Genomic DNA, 18,269 nt, shown 5'->3' on the forward strand with positions numbered 1-18,269 from the left:
TCAGTTAAGACTAAATTTGTCATGGTTTCTTTGGGGTTTTTTTTTTTTTGTCCATATTGATAATGTTTATATTAAACTCCAGTTATAGACATTGCAGAAAAAGATTCAATCATCAGAACAAAAGGAGTTCACAGCAGCAATTACAAACTAATGTTCATCTTGAAACGAACTGACTTATAGATGAGAAAACTCTTATTTAAACTACAAAAAAATGCCCTTTGGGCTTCTTCATTTTGCTGGCATTGATCACAGGAAAGGAAAACCTTTCATTTTAACAGCTCACGAATGAACTATGACAGAGAAACTTAAGGAGTTGAAGGCTTCACATTATTAGTTAACTTGTTTTAGGCCAGTATCCCAAACCAAGAGATTAAATGTGAAACTTTCACCCAAGTTTTTTCAACATATCTAGATAAGAAGAAGCAGAAATGAAGCTTTTAATTCAAAGAAAACCAAAAGGATTCACATTTAGACAAAAAAGTTTCAGAAAATGTTGATTTATTGTTATTAAATGGGTCATTTAACCGTTTTCAGACTCCAACTGAAACCTCTCAACAATTACCCACAATGCCCACACGCCCCCTCCCCACAGTCTGACTTTAATTTCAGCTCCCATCTTATTGCCTCACTCAAAAATCCGCTGTTTCAAGCTACGGTTTTTCCATTGCCTGCACATGCAGCAGCTAACTCGAAATGTCTGTCTCCTGACTTTTACAATAAAACATTTTCTGCTGTTGTATTTGTTTTGGACAGGAAACAGTACGACATTCCAGCTTTCTGTAACCATCAAGCTTTTGTTTGGAATACAAGTTTGAATCAGCTCACATCATAGATGAGAGCTGCTGAGATTTATGATGCCTTCACTTTTCTGAAGCTGCGAGGGAGCAGGGTGGGCTGACTTTACGGCAAAGACTCCGGCTCGGATCTGGAACTAATCATCTCGTTGGGGCTCCTCGGCCCCCACCCTGTGATGTCATTGGAGTTTTCTTGCATGATGTCCAGGATGGTACTCAAACCAAAGATTTTCTTTCTCTTTGAGTACCTCTTTATTTATTCCATTTGATTCTTCAGGTGTTACTTCTTCCCACAGTGTAAAACCCAACGGCCACAAATGATTGGATCAGCAGGAATTTTTCCACGATGCTCTCCAGTTGAATTCCCAGACAGTTGGGGGTTCTTTGCTCGCAGTTGGTTACTGAGACAAAGTGAGGTTGGCCTTGTTTCAAACACAGCAGTGGGCCTCCTCCTCAATTACTGCTGAAACCGAAATCTACAAGCTCACATCTTTTCTAAGTTTGAGCCCCAAACCCCCCAAACTTTTTGCCAAAACACTCAGTCAGGATTTTCTCCAAAAAATGGAACCAAAACGCTTGGACTGATGGTAAAAAAAAATCTGGTTCAGTCAGGGAGGGGTATGTCACATGACAAGTAGAGATAAGTCACTGTGTGTGTCCAAGATGGAACCTGACCCCCGATATTGATCAGGTTATAGGTCAGAGCCAGCGACTGAAAAACAAATCCCTCAGCAGAGGAGATTATCTATCTATCCTTTACATGTGCTCCCTGGAATCCATTCTGCTTTTTCTGCTCCTTCGTTTGAGCAATTCTCTAACCTGCCAGAGGGGGGCAGCAGTAGCAGCAGCTGCTCAACCGCAGAAGTAAACAGAGCCCCCCACTCCTTCAGGGGAGGAAAATCTTGAGAGGGGGGAGGTGGGAGGGTCTCCTGTCTGACTCTTTATCATGACAAGACTTTGCTCTGCTGTTTGATGCAGGAGCCATGGAGGAGAACTTCAACTGTAGCGGAGAACTCCTCAGCATGTGAGCGCGGACTCCACGCGGAGGTGAGAGGCTTTTATTCTGGAAACAAGAGGAGGCGATCCGTCCCTCTGTCAGACTCAGAGATGCTCAATGCAACTGTCAGCTTCATCATATGCTGTGTTATTTGAATGATTTGGTGCACATGTTTTTTAGAAAAAAGCGCATTTAATCCTGACGATGCTGGGAGTGTGCGCGTACTTGAGTGCGCGCGTGTGTTCATGAGTCTGCCAAAACTTACCATTTTTTTTTGAAAACCTAAAATATTCTTAGTGCTTTATAAAGATTATAATAAAACAAAGATGGTTAAACCATTGTACCAAGTTTGTGAAATGTTATAAACTTGACTTAAATGCCCATGTTTGTATAAGTAGAGGTCACGTGATCAAAAAGAAGGAACTTGTTTTATATCATTTAATTACTTTGAAATGTTTCCAATAAAAAAAGAACAAGTTGTCACTTTCATATTGACATCAAACATGGTACTAATTTATTTAAATCTTAACAAATGACCTATGAATTTAGTTTATAAATACAGACAGATTAAAATCAGTTTTTCTTTCTCTTCATTTTGAAAAAAAAATAGTTCTGATATATTGGTGTGAAATGTTTGGTTTTTGAAGTTTAGTGCAGAGATATTTCAAACTGATGCATGTGTGTGTTGCTGCTAAAAATCTGCACCACTAAAACTGAAGTCAGTTTGAGCTGTTCAGGCAACAATGGGAAGGATGTTTTTCTATTTTTAAGTACAAAATTTAAATATGCATGAATGAAAGTTTCTTTTTTTGTGTTTTTCTTGTGTTTTTGTCTGAACTGTGGGTTAGATTTGTGAGGCAACACAAGTCTATCGCAATGTGGAACTATTTTTTCTGAAGCACCACCAAAACCATTTTGTTAGTGGCCTCTTTTCCATCTGTTTCTATCTGCTTGGGCAATATGTTTTCTCCCTTTCTTTTAATCACATAAATTGATTGAGTTACACCTCCTGCCTTTGAGCCAAGGCGGGGGGTTTTGGCCCTCCTCATTCAGTATGGAAGTCTGAAGAATGAACTCATGCTGACTGGATGTGTAAGAGGATACCCTGCTTCCTGTCGGCTCTCTCCAGACAGCAGAACCAGAATATCTTAGATCAGCCAATGATGTCTTTTTGTGTCTCGGGAACGTGACTTTATATTTTAATTACATTTAATTCTTATAATGAAAAGGATTTTCTTTTTTCTTATCTTTTATTTACTTTATCTCCAAAAAAGTACACATTTTCTAAACTTCCTTTAAATCTCCAAAACTTCAAAAAGTGAAATATATAAGTGACAGCCTAATGAGTTCAGCATGAGCTGCAGGACTTGTTAGGTGAGTGTGAATGTTGAGCCCTGAGGGGCCGAATGGTGATATCAGTGCCAAGTTCTGCTTGCTTAGCTCTACTGGGTACAGTGGGTCAGACATAAGGCTCTCGTTTGGGTCTGTTTTAACACTTATAGTCATTTGGAAAGTTTTTTTTCCCACTGCGTCTGCTTGTAATACGCACATCTGGAATGTGAGTTGGAATCAAGAATTGGGGGGGCTTTGAGCTGAATTTTTCTATTAGTCTCTTTAGTGAAAGTCTTGATTTGTTTATTTCTGCAAGAATGACCAAGTGATTGTGGATGTTATTTGTCATCCATCACATTAATAAACTTCTTTTAGGTTAGTGATTTGCTGGCATGCAGGTTATGAAGTCAAATTCAAACTTTTTCATAAAATGTAAACGATTTCTTTAAAATCGGCTTTTATTTAGACTTGAATATTCTGCTAAAATGTTCACATTTTTAATCAGTGCATGATTGTGATGTGCATCTGACAAAAATAAACTTTGCTGAACCAAAAATATCTTGGCCTACAACAGAGCAAAAGCACAGAGGCGATTCTGGTTTAAACAAGAGTTTCCTATTGATTTCCTGTCTTGTTATGCAGCAGTCCCAGCTGAACCCTGCCTCCTGAGCTCAGATCCAACAGACAAGGGGGCTTACTGTGATGAACAGTATGTTTCCTCAGAGGGGTGTCACCACAATGGGCTACACATCAGGTAACACTCATTTTTGAAACTATCACGCAAACCGGGTCTCACAGATTTATTGATTTTCCTTTTTGTCTAATCTGTCATCATCATCATTCCAAAAGCTGTTTGGAATTCGCTCCATCTTATCAGGGAATGTTTGAGTGTTAGTACATGGGTTTTGTTCATCAAAGCTCAAATTGCTTCTCAGAAAACAAACTTCTGGCTGACCTCTGGCTCATTTTTAGGTGAAGAGTCATACTGAAGGTATCTGTTAGACTTGCACAAGCTTTGACTTTCTGTTCAGAGAACTCGATCAGTCCTTGCATCATTCTGAAAACCTATTATTAATTCATTAAGCACAGTTTTGTGAAGGGGTTGTGGAAATGCTGGAATAAGAAATAAACCATACTTTGCGTTCTTCCAGCTCCTGGCTCAGTTTGGGTTGCCCTCAGGACTTTTGTTGAGGCTGTGGGACCTCGTCTTGGTCGACCAGCCTCTCTCCATATTTAGAAGAGTCTCAACCACTGATTGAGCCAGTGTTTGTGTTGGGCTCAGAACATTATGACAGCACATATTTCACTGATTTCCCCCCTCTTACTCAGCATGGTGGTACCACATCTTTTTGCTGAGCTTTTGCTTGGTCTTATTTTGCTAAAGTGGACTTTTTTATAATTTTTTCTTTTTGTTGAACCATCTTTTTCTTCTTAGATTGTGTAAAGATCGAGCACAGCGGCAGTGGCTCAGCAGGTGGGACTTTGCTGAGGGGTTCCCGCTCCAAAGCAGAGCTTCAGGAGCTCATGGAGACTCTGCAGCGCAGAAAGAGTGCCCTGGAGGCCAGCCTCAGGGCTGCAGAGTGCAGCCGCAAGTACCTCAGTGTGCCTCCTCCTGGTGGAGCCCAGCCCAACAGGCCGTTGTCCGTCCTCAGCACTGCAGAGCGCCCCCCACCCGCCTTGAGAAACTTCTCTTACATCACCAGCAGCAGCGTGCCTCCATCGCCGCGTCAAAGCGAGCGTTTGCTTAACTCAAACGGCTCGCTTCGTCATCCCCAAACCCGACATCAGTCTCAGGACAGCCTTCTGCTCCCCAACTCAGAAGAAGGGGGCTCTACGCTGTCTGCATATGGGGAAGCTGTGCTTCGCTCACCCAGGGCCAGAAGTGGAGCAGCCAGTATGCCCTCTAGTCCTCGAATAGGACGCAGGGTCTACTCCCAAGGCAAAGCTGGAGTTGATACCAGGCAGAGGAAATACTCCACTGGGTCTCTCAACAGTTTGGGGAAGCACAGTCGTTCTTTACCACGCCTTCACAATGGAGCAGACCCCCCTCTTCTATCGCTGCCTTCTCGTCACATAGCAGGATCTCACAGGGGGGCAGCCTCAGCGGGACAAAGACGCAGTCTTTCATCCTTAGAGCAGCCTCCAGATGTGACAGTACCAGCCAGTATGCCCAACACACCCAGGAGGTCCAGTCTTACTTCTCTGAGCTCACTTGGTGTGGAGCTTGATGGAACAGGCTTAGATATCCCAATTGGAGAGAGACGATTGTCCTTTGGAAAGAGCTTCTTAAGTCCAGGACATAGAGTGGGCAGTATCAGCTCACTGAATGGCAAAGAGGAATTGAAAGATTACCACCAGCACCAGAGAGATGAGCGGCTCCGGGAGCAGAAAGTGCAGAGATTGGTGAGGCTTTTAATCTGCAGTTGGTACCTCATTGTCACTTAAAAGTTTCCTTAGCATCTTTGAGAAGCAACCATCAATCTTCTGCGTGCAGGAATGCCAGCGACTAGAAACCATCCTAAACCTGTGCACTGAGTTGGGTCAAGTGCCCAGAGAGCCAACCGGCTCTTCAGTTTCCGACCTGCAGAAGATCAACAAGGAGCTGGAGAAGCTGCAGGTGTCCGACGATGAGTCTGTGTTTTCCGATTCTCCCAGCAGCTCTGCTCCAGAACGCCAGCAGAGCAGCCACAGAGACGCCAGGTCCCGCTCACCCGCCACCAGCCTGGGTAGCAGCGCCCCTTCTCCATCCGCACACCACAGAACCAAAGTAAATCATCATCAAATTTATGTTTGTCATGCATAAAGATTACCTTAAAATCGTTACTGTTCCTGTTTTCAAAAAGGTTTGAAATTGAAAGAATCTGAGTAAAAAGGCAGACAACTCAGTTTCTATTGAATATTTCAATGTTCAGCTTTCATTTAGCACAGTCACACAATTTTGACAATCTGCAACATCAAAAACAATTTGTTAAACAAGTGAAACCTGTGAAGATAAAGACGTTTCATCACATCAAAGTCAGAGAGGCCAGACTGAGGTGTTTTGGACATGTCCAAAGGGGAGAGACCGTGAATATATTGGTTGAAGGACACTGAGTCCAGAGCTGCCAGGCGAGAGGTGTAGAGGAAGACCAAAGAGAAGGTTTATGGATGCAGTGAACGAAGACATGAAGGTAGCTGGTGTTAGAGGAGAGGATGCAGAAGACAGGGTTAGGTGGAGGAAGCTGATTCACTGTGGCGACTCCTGATGAGAAAATCTGAAAGGAAAAGGACTAGAAGACAATCTGTTTTTTAAAATCACTTTAAGGTAATTCTGATTTGACTGGTGACTTAAGTTGACAAATAATAATCCTTTATCTGTTTATTCTCACCTCAACTTCTAATCCTTTAATCAACCAAATCTGGATGTTTTAAATCATTACAGATTGAATTAGTGGCATTAGGGATTCAAAAGTGAGGCACTTTGAGCATTTGTGATGGTGACACTAAGGTAGAATATCAGATCTTAGAAGAAAGAAAATGTCACTTTGTTGGAAATTTGTCCTGCAAAAACTGCAATAGGAAGTAATAAGATGCTTCCCTTTTGTGGAATGGAATGTAAATAATCTAGATGCGGACAAATTGTTTATCCCCGCTTGTTTACCTTTCGTGACACAAGGTCACTTTTTGTAATTATAATTATAGTAAATGGCATTTTCTTTATCCACTTTTCCTTCATATGAAGCTCATCCAAGAGTTCCTTTGTCACGCCATCCATTAAAATCTGCTGCATATGTGACGTAATGGGAAACCACTACTTTTCTCTGAACTTGTACACATCTCTTTTTTATAAATGATGATGGGAAACATCCCTGCACATCCTGAGAATCAATGAATATGTTGAATCCACAGAAAAAAAGTACTTACCACATCACTAACAGTATTTTTCTTCCCATGAAGACCACCCCCTCACTGTATTATTATTTTTTTTCCACTTCACAGACAGAAAAAAAATCTAAAATATACTGTCTGGTTTTAATGACGAAGTTCTAGTTTTGTTTTAGGACAGAGCCATTCAAACTGAAAAAGGAGGGGGTAACAGGAAATGACTCTATCCCACAGGGAGTTGGTTTGTGTTAGAGTGCATGCACATCTGTGCACGCCTGCTTGAGTGGAAGAATGCGACTGCACTGATGGGCTTTTCCAGATGTTTCTTGCTTGCAACAGGGGTGAGGGTGCTAATTTTTTTTTTTTATAAATCCAGGTAATCATTTTTTTAATGTAACCACATATGCATAATACATATGATTATATGTATTAAATCCAGTTTTAATGGTTGAGACGGTGGTGTCTGCTAAGGTTCATTTGTGTCAGATGTTTACAGTCTCTAAATACCTTCAGTCCTGCATTCCTCAGAGCAGTAAGAGCAGAAGAAAAACTCTGATTCCCTCAGATCCCTAGTTGTAATAATTCAGAAAAATACATGATGTTAGGAGAGATCTGCAAAACACAAGCAGTAACGAAGCGTGAAAAGATTTAGCCAGATATGTGGGAGTCATTTGGCATCAGAAGAAAATGACAACAAATTCCATCACAGTAAGAAGAAGAAGAAAATCCTGCCCTTGTTGTCACCAGTCCAGTTTTGGAGTCAAAACTGCAGCTGTTTTCATCAAACTTTTTTTTTATACTGATGTTGTGAACAGAAAGATTATTGTTCTGGCATGAAAAAAAAATTCAAGTGAATTTAGTGGGATCTTGGAAGAAATATTGACAAAGAAATTCTCATAAACATTGAGGATTGTATTGATCCGAGCTCTGGCTTGCATTTCTGATGTCATTTAGGCGCTGGAGAGCGTGCAGCTGAAACAAGAGGTCACTCATATAGAGGAGGAAAGGATTCAAGTTCTGAACAACATAGAAGAGCTGGAGCAAAAGATCAAAGACTTGGACAACCAGATCGAAGAGTCTCTTCGAGAGGTAACCAGCAAATAAACCAGATTTCCATTATTTCATTTTATAATAATTCAATAAAAGTAAGCACTTTTTTTATTTCAAATATTTGATTAACATAAGATTTATGAAGCAATCTGTCTGATATTGCATGATCATGGATGTCTAATCTTTAAGTTAGAATCTTCTGTTCCACCTGGCTGGCTACTTAGATTTCAGGCCTTATCAACAAATGTTGTCTTTAGTGTTTTTTAGCTATGAAACAAATTTTTGAACATAGCATTTGTGTTTTCACTCTTTAAACATGCAGTTTCACTTGGTTGGAATTAGAAATCAGATGGGTTTAGGAGAAAGAGAGAAAGATTTTTCCAAGTTGCAATTAAAGGCACTAAACTCTCATCAACTCAATTAGTAAATATATAAAATTTTGTAACTTTAAACATAGCATTTATTTACTGTCATTTGAATTACTTTTTTGTGTATTCTAAGTAGTTTTTTAATGTAGTCAGTAGTAACTCATTAGAAATGTAACTTGTATGTTTTTTTGCTGTAATAAATAGTGTGAGGCTTTACTCTCATACTTTTTAGTAACATTAGCTGAATTGGTTAAGTGCATGACTGGTACATGGAGTCGGGGCTCAATTCTCAGGGGGTGTAATGAGCTTCATCCAGTGTGGGTCCTTGGGAAAGACCCTTCACAGTACTGCCTAACTGGGTCCCCTGTGCCTGTCCCCAGCCAGGATAAATACAGGGCTGTGTCAGGAAGAGCATTCGACATAAAAATCCAAACTAACTGTGCGAAGCGGTGAAAACTGATATGCTGTGGTGACCCCTGGCAGGATAGGTCAAATGTTGAACAACAATTTTATTCACCACATATTTAGTAACTTGTGTATTTCCAACAACTAATTATCCAAAAAGTTATTTTACTACTACAATGCAACAGATTGTTAAAAACATCCTGCCTTTTATTAATCATTTAAGCTATTTTCATTCATTTTAACCTAAAGTTTTGAGTCAAATTACCCCAATAGGCTTGACAACCAAACACTTGAATTGTCTGTTTTTCACAGCGCCGTCATCTGCCTGCTGACTGTCCTGTTGTTAAGGGTGTAGTACTTTAGCCTGCAATTTTTTGATTTTGTAGTTGTTTTAGTCTTTCTGAGGCCCATAGATCTGTGGTTCTCTATTTGGTCTCTGTTTGTCCTTTTATTTTAAAGTAGCTAAAAAAAGACTACTGACTAAAGGTTTTTCCTCAATTTGGGCTTTCAGTTCTTTTACTTTAGCAAAAATATAGAATATGATTAGCAGGCAGTTTTCAATGCACATCGCCACCACTAGAATTCATTTGTCACTTTATATTATGTTAAGTCTCTGCATGTTTTACAAAGAAAATAACTTGAAAATAATAAAGGAGTCATGTATGGCATTGTAATTCTGAAAAAATATTTTTTTATGGTACAGTAGTTTGCACTCCTATAGTCAGGTATGTTCTATCCCAGGTATTTACATGACATTAATCATTATCAGGTCATTATTTCTTCTTTTGGAACTCAGGACAGGGTTTGGCTAACATGTATTCTGAAGCAAGAGCCTGTCTTTATATGAAGGTTTTACCAGTATCCTTGTACTGAAAAGGAGAATTTAACATGTACTAGAAAGCATGAACTGGAGTAGACATAAATGTATCGAGAGCTTTTTGTTACTTTGTAAAAGTCAGTAAACAATTTTACTGAAGTATCTGTGTGTGGAAACATTTTAAAACTAAAACCCCAAAAAATAATTGAAATCCACTAATGGTATCATAAAGCTGCCAGTAGGCTCACATATTTTACGCATGTGGAATAAACACATACAAAATGCTGCACTGATATTACCTAAATGGAAAATGTTTCCTTGCATTGGGGTTTTCTACAGGTGGAGGTGGAGTGTGCTCTGCTGGATGGAGAACAGGAGTCTGAGATGGCTCAGCTTCAGAGGGAGAAAGAGCTCCTGGAAGAATTGAAGGGGAAAGAAAGTAACACTGAAAAGACAGATGACACAGAGACATCTCAGGTATGAACAGATTAAAAAAAAAACTCTAGAAGCAACATTTTGCTTCTTTTTGTTACAGTGATTGTGTCAATAATTTCTTCCCATTGTGTGTACGCCGATGCTTTTCTCATTTGCAACGTACCATTACATCCATAACTTCACTAACTTCACATAACTAATTTAGCATCAACTTGAACGGAAACAACAATAAAGAATGTTTTTTGTATGACTGGAAATTAAGTCAGACATGAGGGGTTAAACCCACACTGGAATGATCTAAAACATACATTTAAGAAATTTCACATAAAGTTTACTTTTTTTGTTTGAAGGAGAAAGAATATAATCCGTAAACTGAGCGAAGTCAAATTTTTATATCGCTTTGATACAGATGGTCCATTTAATGCTTTTAGTTTTTTGATTTTGTATTGTGTGCTATAACTTAGAGCTTCAATTTGCACTGTCATGTTTTATGGTGTTTCTTGTAGGAAAGAGAGAAGCAATCACAAAGTCCAGAGGATTTAGAGTTTCAAAGGTTGGAAAGTGAAACTAAGCAGGACGAGGAAATAGAGAATCAAAGCCAGGAGCTGATGCGAGAGATCGCCGACTGTCAGCGTCTTGTTGTCACTCGTAAGGTAAAATCAGTGAGGTTAAATGAGCATGCATGGAGCTAGCAGTGCCTGTGACACTGCAGTTATTGCATGTAAATGCACTAAAAGTAGGTCCTGGCAAGATAAAAAGAAAAATCCATAATCATTTAGCTTAGCAAACTTAGGGTTAAGGGTTTCACAAAAGTCTTGATCCCCATTTTTCCATGTATTTGTCTTTTTCTGTGAGGTTTTTCGTGATTAGATTCTGTTTTTTGTCACTAATCCTTCTGCAGGTTGTGCTTAAAATCTCTAAAGAGAATAAAGCTGTAGAAAAAATAAATCCTGCTATAAATTTCAGCACTTTTTTTTTTTTTCAAGATGAATCGCATTACTCAGGCATCTGCTAAAACTCCTGAACTGACCTTTTGTTGAACTCATTCCCCGCTATGGTAATGCACTGATATGTTTCACAGGAACGAATCCTGACTTTGAAGAAACAGTCCTCACAGATTACTTTGCAGGCTCAGCAAGAAAGAGAGAATTTCCATAGAGAAAAAAACAACCTGCTCATCATGCTTCAGAAGGTAGGAAAATTCTCTTTACTCCCACGTTCTAAACATTTGTTGTTGTTTTTTAAAGTTAAAGAGCGTCTGCTGTCTGCAGGAAAGAGAAAAGCTGTCATCTTTAGAAGGGAAGTATGCAGAGTTGTCTGAAGGACAACCCTTCACCAGCAATCCAGTCACCATCAAAGAGGTAGGACTCGATTACAGGAACACCAGTAACTTTACTTAAAGTGACGTCTAGTGACTGAGTTTTCTGATTTGTGTTATCCAGCACCTACACTCGCTGAAGGAAAGGAGAAGAAGCTGCAAAGAAAGCTCCCCCCACCCTACTGAGAGTGTACCTCTTAGAAGGAGCCAGCAGCTCCTCAGCTCCTATGGCAGAACCATCGGACGTTCACTTCCTTCCAAGGTCAGCTCTTTTCAGAATCAGTCTATAGCCTGTAGTCTATAGCCGACGTAAACAGAGTAGGAATGCAACAGATGAGCGGCGGACAAATATAAATCAACGATTTATATTACGATCAAAAAAAGGGTCCAACTGTTTATTTGTTCAAACATTTATTTAAACAAGATGGAAATTTTCTTACATGCCTTTCTGTGTTTTGTTACGCAGCACGCGCCCGACAGGCGCTGCTGTGACGTCATCCTAAAAGCTGCCTTGTAGTTTCTTACCAATTCTCTTAAAATAATGCCTTAACACTACAACAATGAGACACAGCAACTCACTGAAATGTGATGGGATGAATTCAGACTCATCAAAACAACTTTTCATTTTTGCTTTTCACTGTTTTCCCGACTATCTGTATGTCATAAACACTGATCAGCGTACCTTCTTAGCTGTCTTCTTGCCTCCACCGGGCCAGAAAAGTGAGTAAAAAGTGTTGAGTCTGACATTGAGACGTTGAGCAAAATAAAAAATTTGAATGAACTAACAGCGCAAGACTTCCATAATTTATGCCATTAGTTGCACTGGCCCTCCCTCATAATTCTTGACCAATGAGTTAGGATAACTTTAGTCACATGCTTTTGTTTACAGGCTTTAGTCCCGAACAGGGAAGTCCCCTAAACAGCAGTCTGAATACAGACCAAACCCAAGGTTCAGGACTCAATCAGGACCAAATTAAGCAGACTGGGTCCGGACCAAACAGTTTTCCCAGTCTGAATACACCCTTAAGTACTGTTATTGAATCTTCCATCAAAGCATTTGGTAATGGAGTAGGAAGTTTGAAAAAGCTCATTCAAGTCTGGCCTGCTGAAAAGGGGAATTCAGTGTTCTGAGTTATTGGAATGAAGTAAACTGTTCTCCCATGAGAGTGATCCACCCAAACAGGAATTCTCTCTCTGGTTTACAACACTCATTCAGCTCAGGAAGCACTTATCTTTACAGTTTTGTAAAGATTGTCAAGTCTGGTCCTGATCTGAGTATGCTGTCTTTTTTTTTCCCAGGCTCACCTTCCTCTATCCCAAAGCTCCAGTTGTGGCAGCGTCCTACCACAAAACTTCAGCTTTTCCCCTCGGGAAGTAAACACTCGCAGGTTGGCCAAGAGTAAGTTGCAGTGACAAATTGTGGCGTCTTTTTCAAAATAAATCTAGTTGTTGTGGTGGTTCATTAAAGTCTGCAGCTCTTCACGAGGGTTGTTAACACAAGAGGGATGAAACAATCCAGATTTTTATGAAACTCAATAGCTGTCATTTTTTTGACATTTTGTTTCTTTCAGCAGGCAACGGCCATGAAGACAGGCAAAGACAAAGTGATTTTTGCTCCAGGATGGTGTCCGAATCCTTCTTGGACTCCTTTTCCTACCCAGACAACAGTCAGGCTTTAGACACAATGAGCGTAGACAGCTCTGACAGCCTGGAGACCAGCTTCTCCGCCTGCTCCCCCGACAACATTTCCAGGTCTGAAAACGAAACATCAACTGTGGGGTTGTGTCCGAGTTCCCTCAGTACATTGTGCACTACATGATGCGTTTGCCATTTTGTGGGTCTGCCCAAATCTGCAACTCTAAAATCTCTGCGAAAATCTAGTGTGCATTGGTGCTCATGGACTGGTGAATATAGACCACAATGCGTTGCATTTGAACGATTCTCATGCATAAAATCTATTTTAATCTATTTTTTATAAACCAAGTTTTCACCATCACAAAACAGTGGACTGATAAACAGTCCTTGCAATTTGTTCATATTTATTAGGCTTTTACTTCTGGAATTCTGTGAATGCAAGGGGGTGGAGTCACTCAGTCCAGTTCTGTTATACAGTCAATGAAAAAATAAAAGCACACAGAAGGCGTCCTAGTGGAGTTTGATTCATCTTCAGCTTTTGATAGACCACTTTCAGAAGAGTTTTGTGTGCTTCAACTTAATCTTCACTCATGTAACCCTTGTGCTATCCTAGGCACTTTAACATTGGGAGTTGGGTCATCTAGACCCACTAGACAGTGCCCTGAATTTTTTTCCTCAATGATTTGTGATCTTCACTGGTGTCCATGGATTACATGAAATCTTTCCACCTTTATCCACCTTTGTCATGGTAGGGAGAAGACGTCAATGTAAGGGTGGGGTCATCTAAGATAGCACAAGGGTTAAAAGGGAGAAATTAATTTGCTGTAAATGGCAATACGGTATAAAAACACCTCTGCAAGTATTTTGAAAAAAAAATGTTACTCACAATAGCCCTAAAGTTACTGTACTACCCTTTTATTCTGTCTTTATCATGATAATGTGTGTCCTTTTGTGGAAAAAAAAACTTTTTTCAAAATTGTTTTTGTTTATTTATTTAAATTTTAAACTTTGTTGTTTTTTTTCACTATTATTTTTTCACATGGAACTATTTAAAAAAAGTGGGAAACCACATGAGAAGTCATGCTCGGGATATTTGTTTTGGAAGTCTTGTGATCTAAAGTAGGTTCAAATCACAGGATCTAATGAAAGTAATCTGGCTCCCCAACCCTTGCCGAGATCTGCCCTCACACTCGTTGGTTAGATTAGGCCTACTTCCTCTGCAGGAGTCAGATATGTTGGAGTTCTCCAAAGGAGCTGATGGCAGAGAAAATGATACTGGTAAAGTTTAAAAGACATTTCTTTTAGGCCCTAACGACTTGTTTTCTCCAGTGCCAGCACATCCAACATGGCAAAGATTGAGGAGATGGAGCGATTGCTGCGAGAAGCTCAAGCTGAGAAGCAGAGACTCCTCGAGCATCGGGTAACAAGCCAAGCATAATGGAAACTTGTAGATGTTTGTGCTTGATGGCCAATTTTTTGTTCACATGTGGTTTGTTTGCAGGAACGGGAGATGGAGGTTCGCAGGCAGGCTCTGGAGGAGGAGCGGAGACGACGAGAGGACCTGGAAAAACGACTACAGGAGGAGACTTGCAGGAGACAGAAACTTGTGGAACGGGAGGTGAAGCTCAGGGAGAAACAGAGATCACAGGTGCCAACAACAAGTCCAGATGACAAACTATGTTTTTTAAAAGCAGAAAATAACTTTTTTTAATCTTTTCCATAGTCACGACTCTTGACTCGCTACCTCCCTGTAAGAAAAGATGACTTTGATCTTTATGGCCATATTGAAGGAGCTGGCCACAACCCAAACGCCTGCTTTCATTTGGCCATCACAGATAAAACCTGTCGTGGATTCTTAGTCAAGATGGGCGGAAAAATCAAAACATGGAAGAAACGTTGGTTTGTGTTCGACCATAACCGCAGGACTCTCACGTATTATGCAGGTGAACACCCTCACCTTTGAGCGTCTGTGCAGCTTCAAATGGGACGTGCTTGTGTCCCTCTTAAGCCAGGAGTGGCTGTTTGGAATAGGGCGCTTTGATCATAGCTTTGCTTATGCTTCTCACTGCAGACAAACATGAGACCAAGATGAAAGGGGTCATTTACTTCCAAGCCATAGAGGAGGTGTACTATGACCATTTAAAGAACGCACACAAAGTAAGTCTTCTGGGTTTGTGCGGATGTGTGTGTATGTTTTCAACATCTGCCATCTTTGAAACTGGCCCCTTTTAGTGTAAACACTGAAAAATCTGTTTGTCCTCTTCTCCTTCCCACACATGCTTCTCTTTACATCTCCCTCCTTAATTACCTTCCTTTTATTGCATATTTTTTCCTTCACACACCAGAGCCCCAATCCCTCACTGACCTTCAGTGTGAAGACCCACGATCGGGTGTACTACATGGTGGCTCCGTCTCCTGAGGCCATGCGTATCTGGATGGATGTTATTGTAACGGGTGCTGAAGGACACATGCATTTCATGGTGTGACACTTTATTTGGTTAACATTGAGCCCAATGGGAAAACTTGCGGCTATCTGTTTCTATCGAGGTTGATGCCACGCAGAGTTGAGATGGATCTATATCAGGTTAACTAAGCAATGAAAATACTTGAGAAGATCTGCCATGTTAGCCTTAAAGACCCACTCTGATCATCTTTTGATCTACTTTAAAAGTCTTCCCAGTGGTATTTTAATTATGATTATGCCAGTTTTAGTCAAAATTACAAAATAAAAGCTCGTTTTCTGAAACATAATCACTGCAGAGCGGCAGGAGTTCATTAGAAATTCACCTCTGAGTTGTGAATAGGACTGTTGGCGACCCCCGCTCCTCCTTCCCCATTACTGAGAGTTCAGAGCAGGGAGCTTGTGGTCGGCCCAGTGTAATTTCTACGTCCCAAATACAAAACTTTTTAGACTGCATTTTTTTTGCCTGCTCCTGGTTCACAACGATTTGAATAAAACAATACTCTGAAATGCAACTTTCTGCCTAATTGTTTTCATGTATGCCTTCCATCATGAGAAAATGCCACAAGAACATAAAAACGCCCAAAACACAATTTTCATCAGAGTGGATCTTTAAGCTATTTCCTTTTTCCTTCTTAGATTTTTGATCATCACATTTTTTTTCTTCCATTTTGCTAACAACATATCAGGTACTCTTTAAAATGTCTCAGAACATATGCAGCACATGTTTATTTTTGCCTTTTCTACACAGTATCATGCTCCAAAAGTTACTTTTCTACTTCTACCTCTGTTTGGGCTTTTCAGTATAAAATTTGGATCCAATTTTGTGTTTCAAATGCTCCTCTCTATTAGAACATGCAGAAACACAGATTTATTATTATTTTTTTGTTTTCTTATACAGATGAAGCCATTATTTTGTTATGCTTGTACTCTTCTTTCTCTAATTGCTGCTTTCATACAACCAATATAAGCTGATTTTGTCTGCTTAGCCTATAGCAGGATTGAATGTGTCTTATAGAAATAGATTTTAAACCAAAAACCTATGCATGTCAGTTGCTACAAACAGTGTTATGTTTTATCATTATTTTTTACTTGTATTTTTCTGAAATGAATCACTGCCCAAACAGCAGTGACTCTGTGTTGCACAGCTTCCTCTGTGCAGTGGGCTCCCTCTGTCTGCAGAGCCCTGTCAGGATGCGTTGCGCAGCATTGAAGTTGTATTTACTGCGTCGTCATCCTGTTCTGTTTCACCAGCAGAGGTCCTCAGCGCACAGTCTTTGCACCAGAATGACGTAATGGTCAGGCTCTAGACACAAATGCTCAGAATCTGAGATAATTAGGCCTCCTTTATTTGTCTGCTACCATCAAGTATTCCTTTGAGAGCATTTGATGCTTTTGAAAGCATCGTTAAAATGCATGCACGCATTTGACCTGCATGTGTTTGGACTGTTGCAACATCAACAACAGGCATTTTTTCTGATAACAGCCGAGTAGTTGATGGTTTGCAAGGGGTGAATGTTGGGATCTCCTGCAGTGCATTCATCAGCGCTGCATCTCACAAACACTATTAAAGAAAAATGGTATTTTAGTACATGTTATATTCTATATTTGTATAAAATAACAATGATTCTGCTTTAGGTTTTTATACTCAACCTGTGTCAAAAATAAATAACTGGTTCTGAATCACTTTCCTAAGATGTTTCGTTGCTTTTTCTATTTGAAACAAACATATTGTGTGGAGGCACTTTGCGTGTTGGAGCACTTAAAAGAAACTCATTAATCAACATACACAACACTTTCCTGTAGATGTTGGGTTTAACATTTGATGTAGTGGGAATTAAAGGTCTTACAGGACACCATTACACAAATGGGTGCTCATATCTATTACACTGTATCTTCAAACGGGATGGCTTAATATGTTAACAGCTTTGGGAGCTGAAACAGTTATCAATGTGAAACACCTCCAAAATTGGTAGAGTATGTCCTGTGGGACTTTGACTGGAAGGATGATAATGGCAAAGCAACCAGACCTTGTAGTGATGGACAAAGAAGAGAGGAAAGCCGATGTGGTGGATGTGGCAGTACCAAGTGATGGAAACATCAGGAAGATGGAACATGAGAAACTGGAGAAATACCAGGGATTAAGGGAAGAACTGGAGAAAGCATGGAAAGTGAAGGTTTCAGATGTGCCAGTGGTGATTGGAGCACTTGGGGCAATAACCCCCAAACTGGAGGAGTGGTTACCACAGATCCATGGACTTCAGACTTCTCAGTCCAGAAAAGTGCAGAGCTAAAGAGACTGAGCAGGACACTCCAGCTCCCAGGCCTCTGGTAGAGGACCCAAGCTTGGATGAGAAACCAGGGTGAGAAGAGATTTCTTTGGTGTCATTTTTCTACAGGACTTCGCACCAACTGCTAAAGGTACCAAAAGCTGGTTCAATGACTGGTGTTGCCATTTTTGATTAGTCAGCAAAGTTGCCTGACCAAAACTTGTAATAAAATTTATTGGCTGCTTTCAAAAGGAAGATGAGAGACACCAGACAACATGCAGATGACCTAAAGGGGGCTTTATAAGCAATCTGGGCTTCCATTAGAGTCTGACCCATCCATAGCCACAGGCTGATCACCTTCATCCCATTGGGCATTTTATGATACTTAATGCAAAAGGAGACTCAAAGAAGTACTGAGTTCTTAGAAATTAAATTAGTTTTTAGAAGTTTAACATTTGTGCCCAAATCATAATGTACTGATTAATCAATTTTTCTGTTTTCCTAGGCCGCAGTAAGCCACGTT

The 18,269-nt window shown here is 40.2% G+C and overlaps 1 protein-coding gene across 4 annotated transcripts; it reads left to right on the forward strand.

Moving 5' to 3' along the window:
- The first annotated feature begins 1,654 nt into the window (after positions 1–1,654).
- phldb2a (pleckstrin homology-like domain, family B, member 2a) lies at positions 1,655–17,171 on the forward strand. Of its 4 annotated transcripts, none has more exons than XR_013647368.1 (18): positions 1,655–1,841; positions 3,766–3,877; positions 4,559–5,526; positions 5,618–5,890; positions 7,942–8,076; positions 9,967–10,104; positions 10,569–10,715; positions 11,144–11,254; positions 11,334–11,423; positions 11,505–11,642; positions 12,680–12,779; positions 12,952–13,132; positions 14,345–14,435; positions 14,517–14,663; positions 14,739–14,765; positions 14,851–14,958; positions 15,087–15,172; positions 15,361–17,171. XR_013647368.1 is itself a non-coding variant. In XM_011483484.4 (17 exons), the coding sequence occupies exons 2-17, from the start codon at positions 3,826–3,828 to the stop codon at positions 15,499–15,501; spliced, it is 3,018 nt and encodes a 1,005-aa protein (XP_011481786.1). In that variant the 5' UTR covers positions 1,655–1,841; positions 3,766–3,825; the 3' UTR covers positions 15,502–17,171. The 4 variants fall into 4 exon arrangements, 2 of the variants coding, with proteins under 2 accessions (XP_011481786.1, XP_011481787.1); XR_013647369.1 differs by having other exon boundaries at positions 12,955–13,132; XM_011483484.4 differs by having other exon boundaries at positions 14,739–14,958.
- The last annotated feature ends 1,098 nt before the right edge of the window (positions 17,172–18,269 follow it).

The sequence above is a fragment of the Oryzias latipes genome, chromosome 14 (assembly GCF_053564925.1).
Source record: "Oryzias latipes strain Hd-rR chromosome 14, Olatipes_Hd-rR_3.1".
NCBI classification, from domain to species: Eukaryota; Metazoa; Chordata; class Actinopteri; order Beloniformes; family Adrianichthyidae; genus Oryzias; species Oryzias latipes.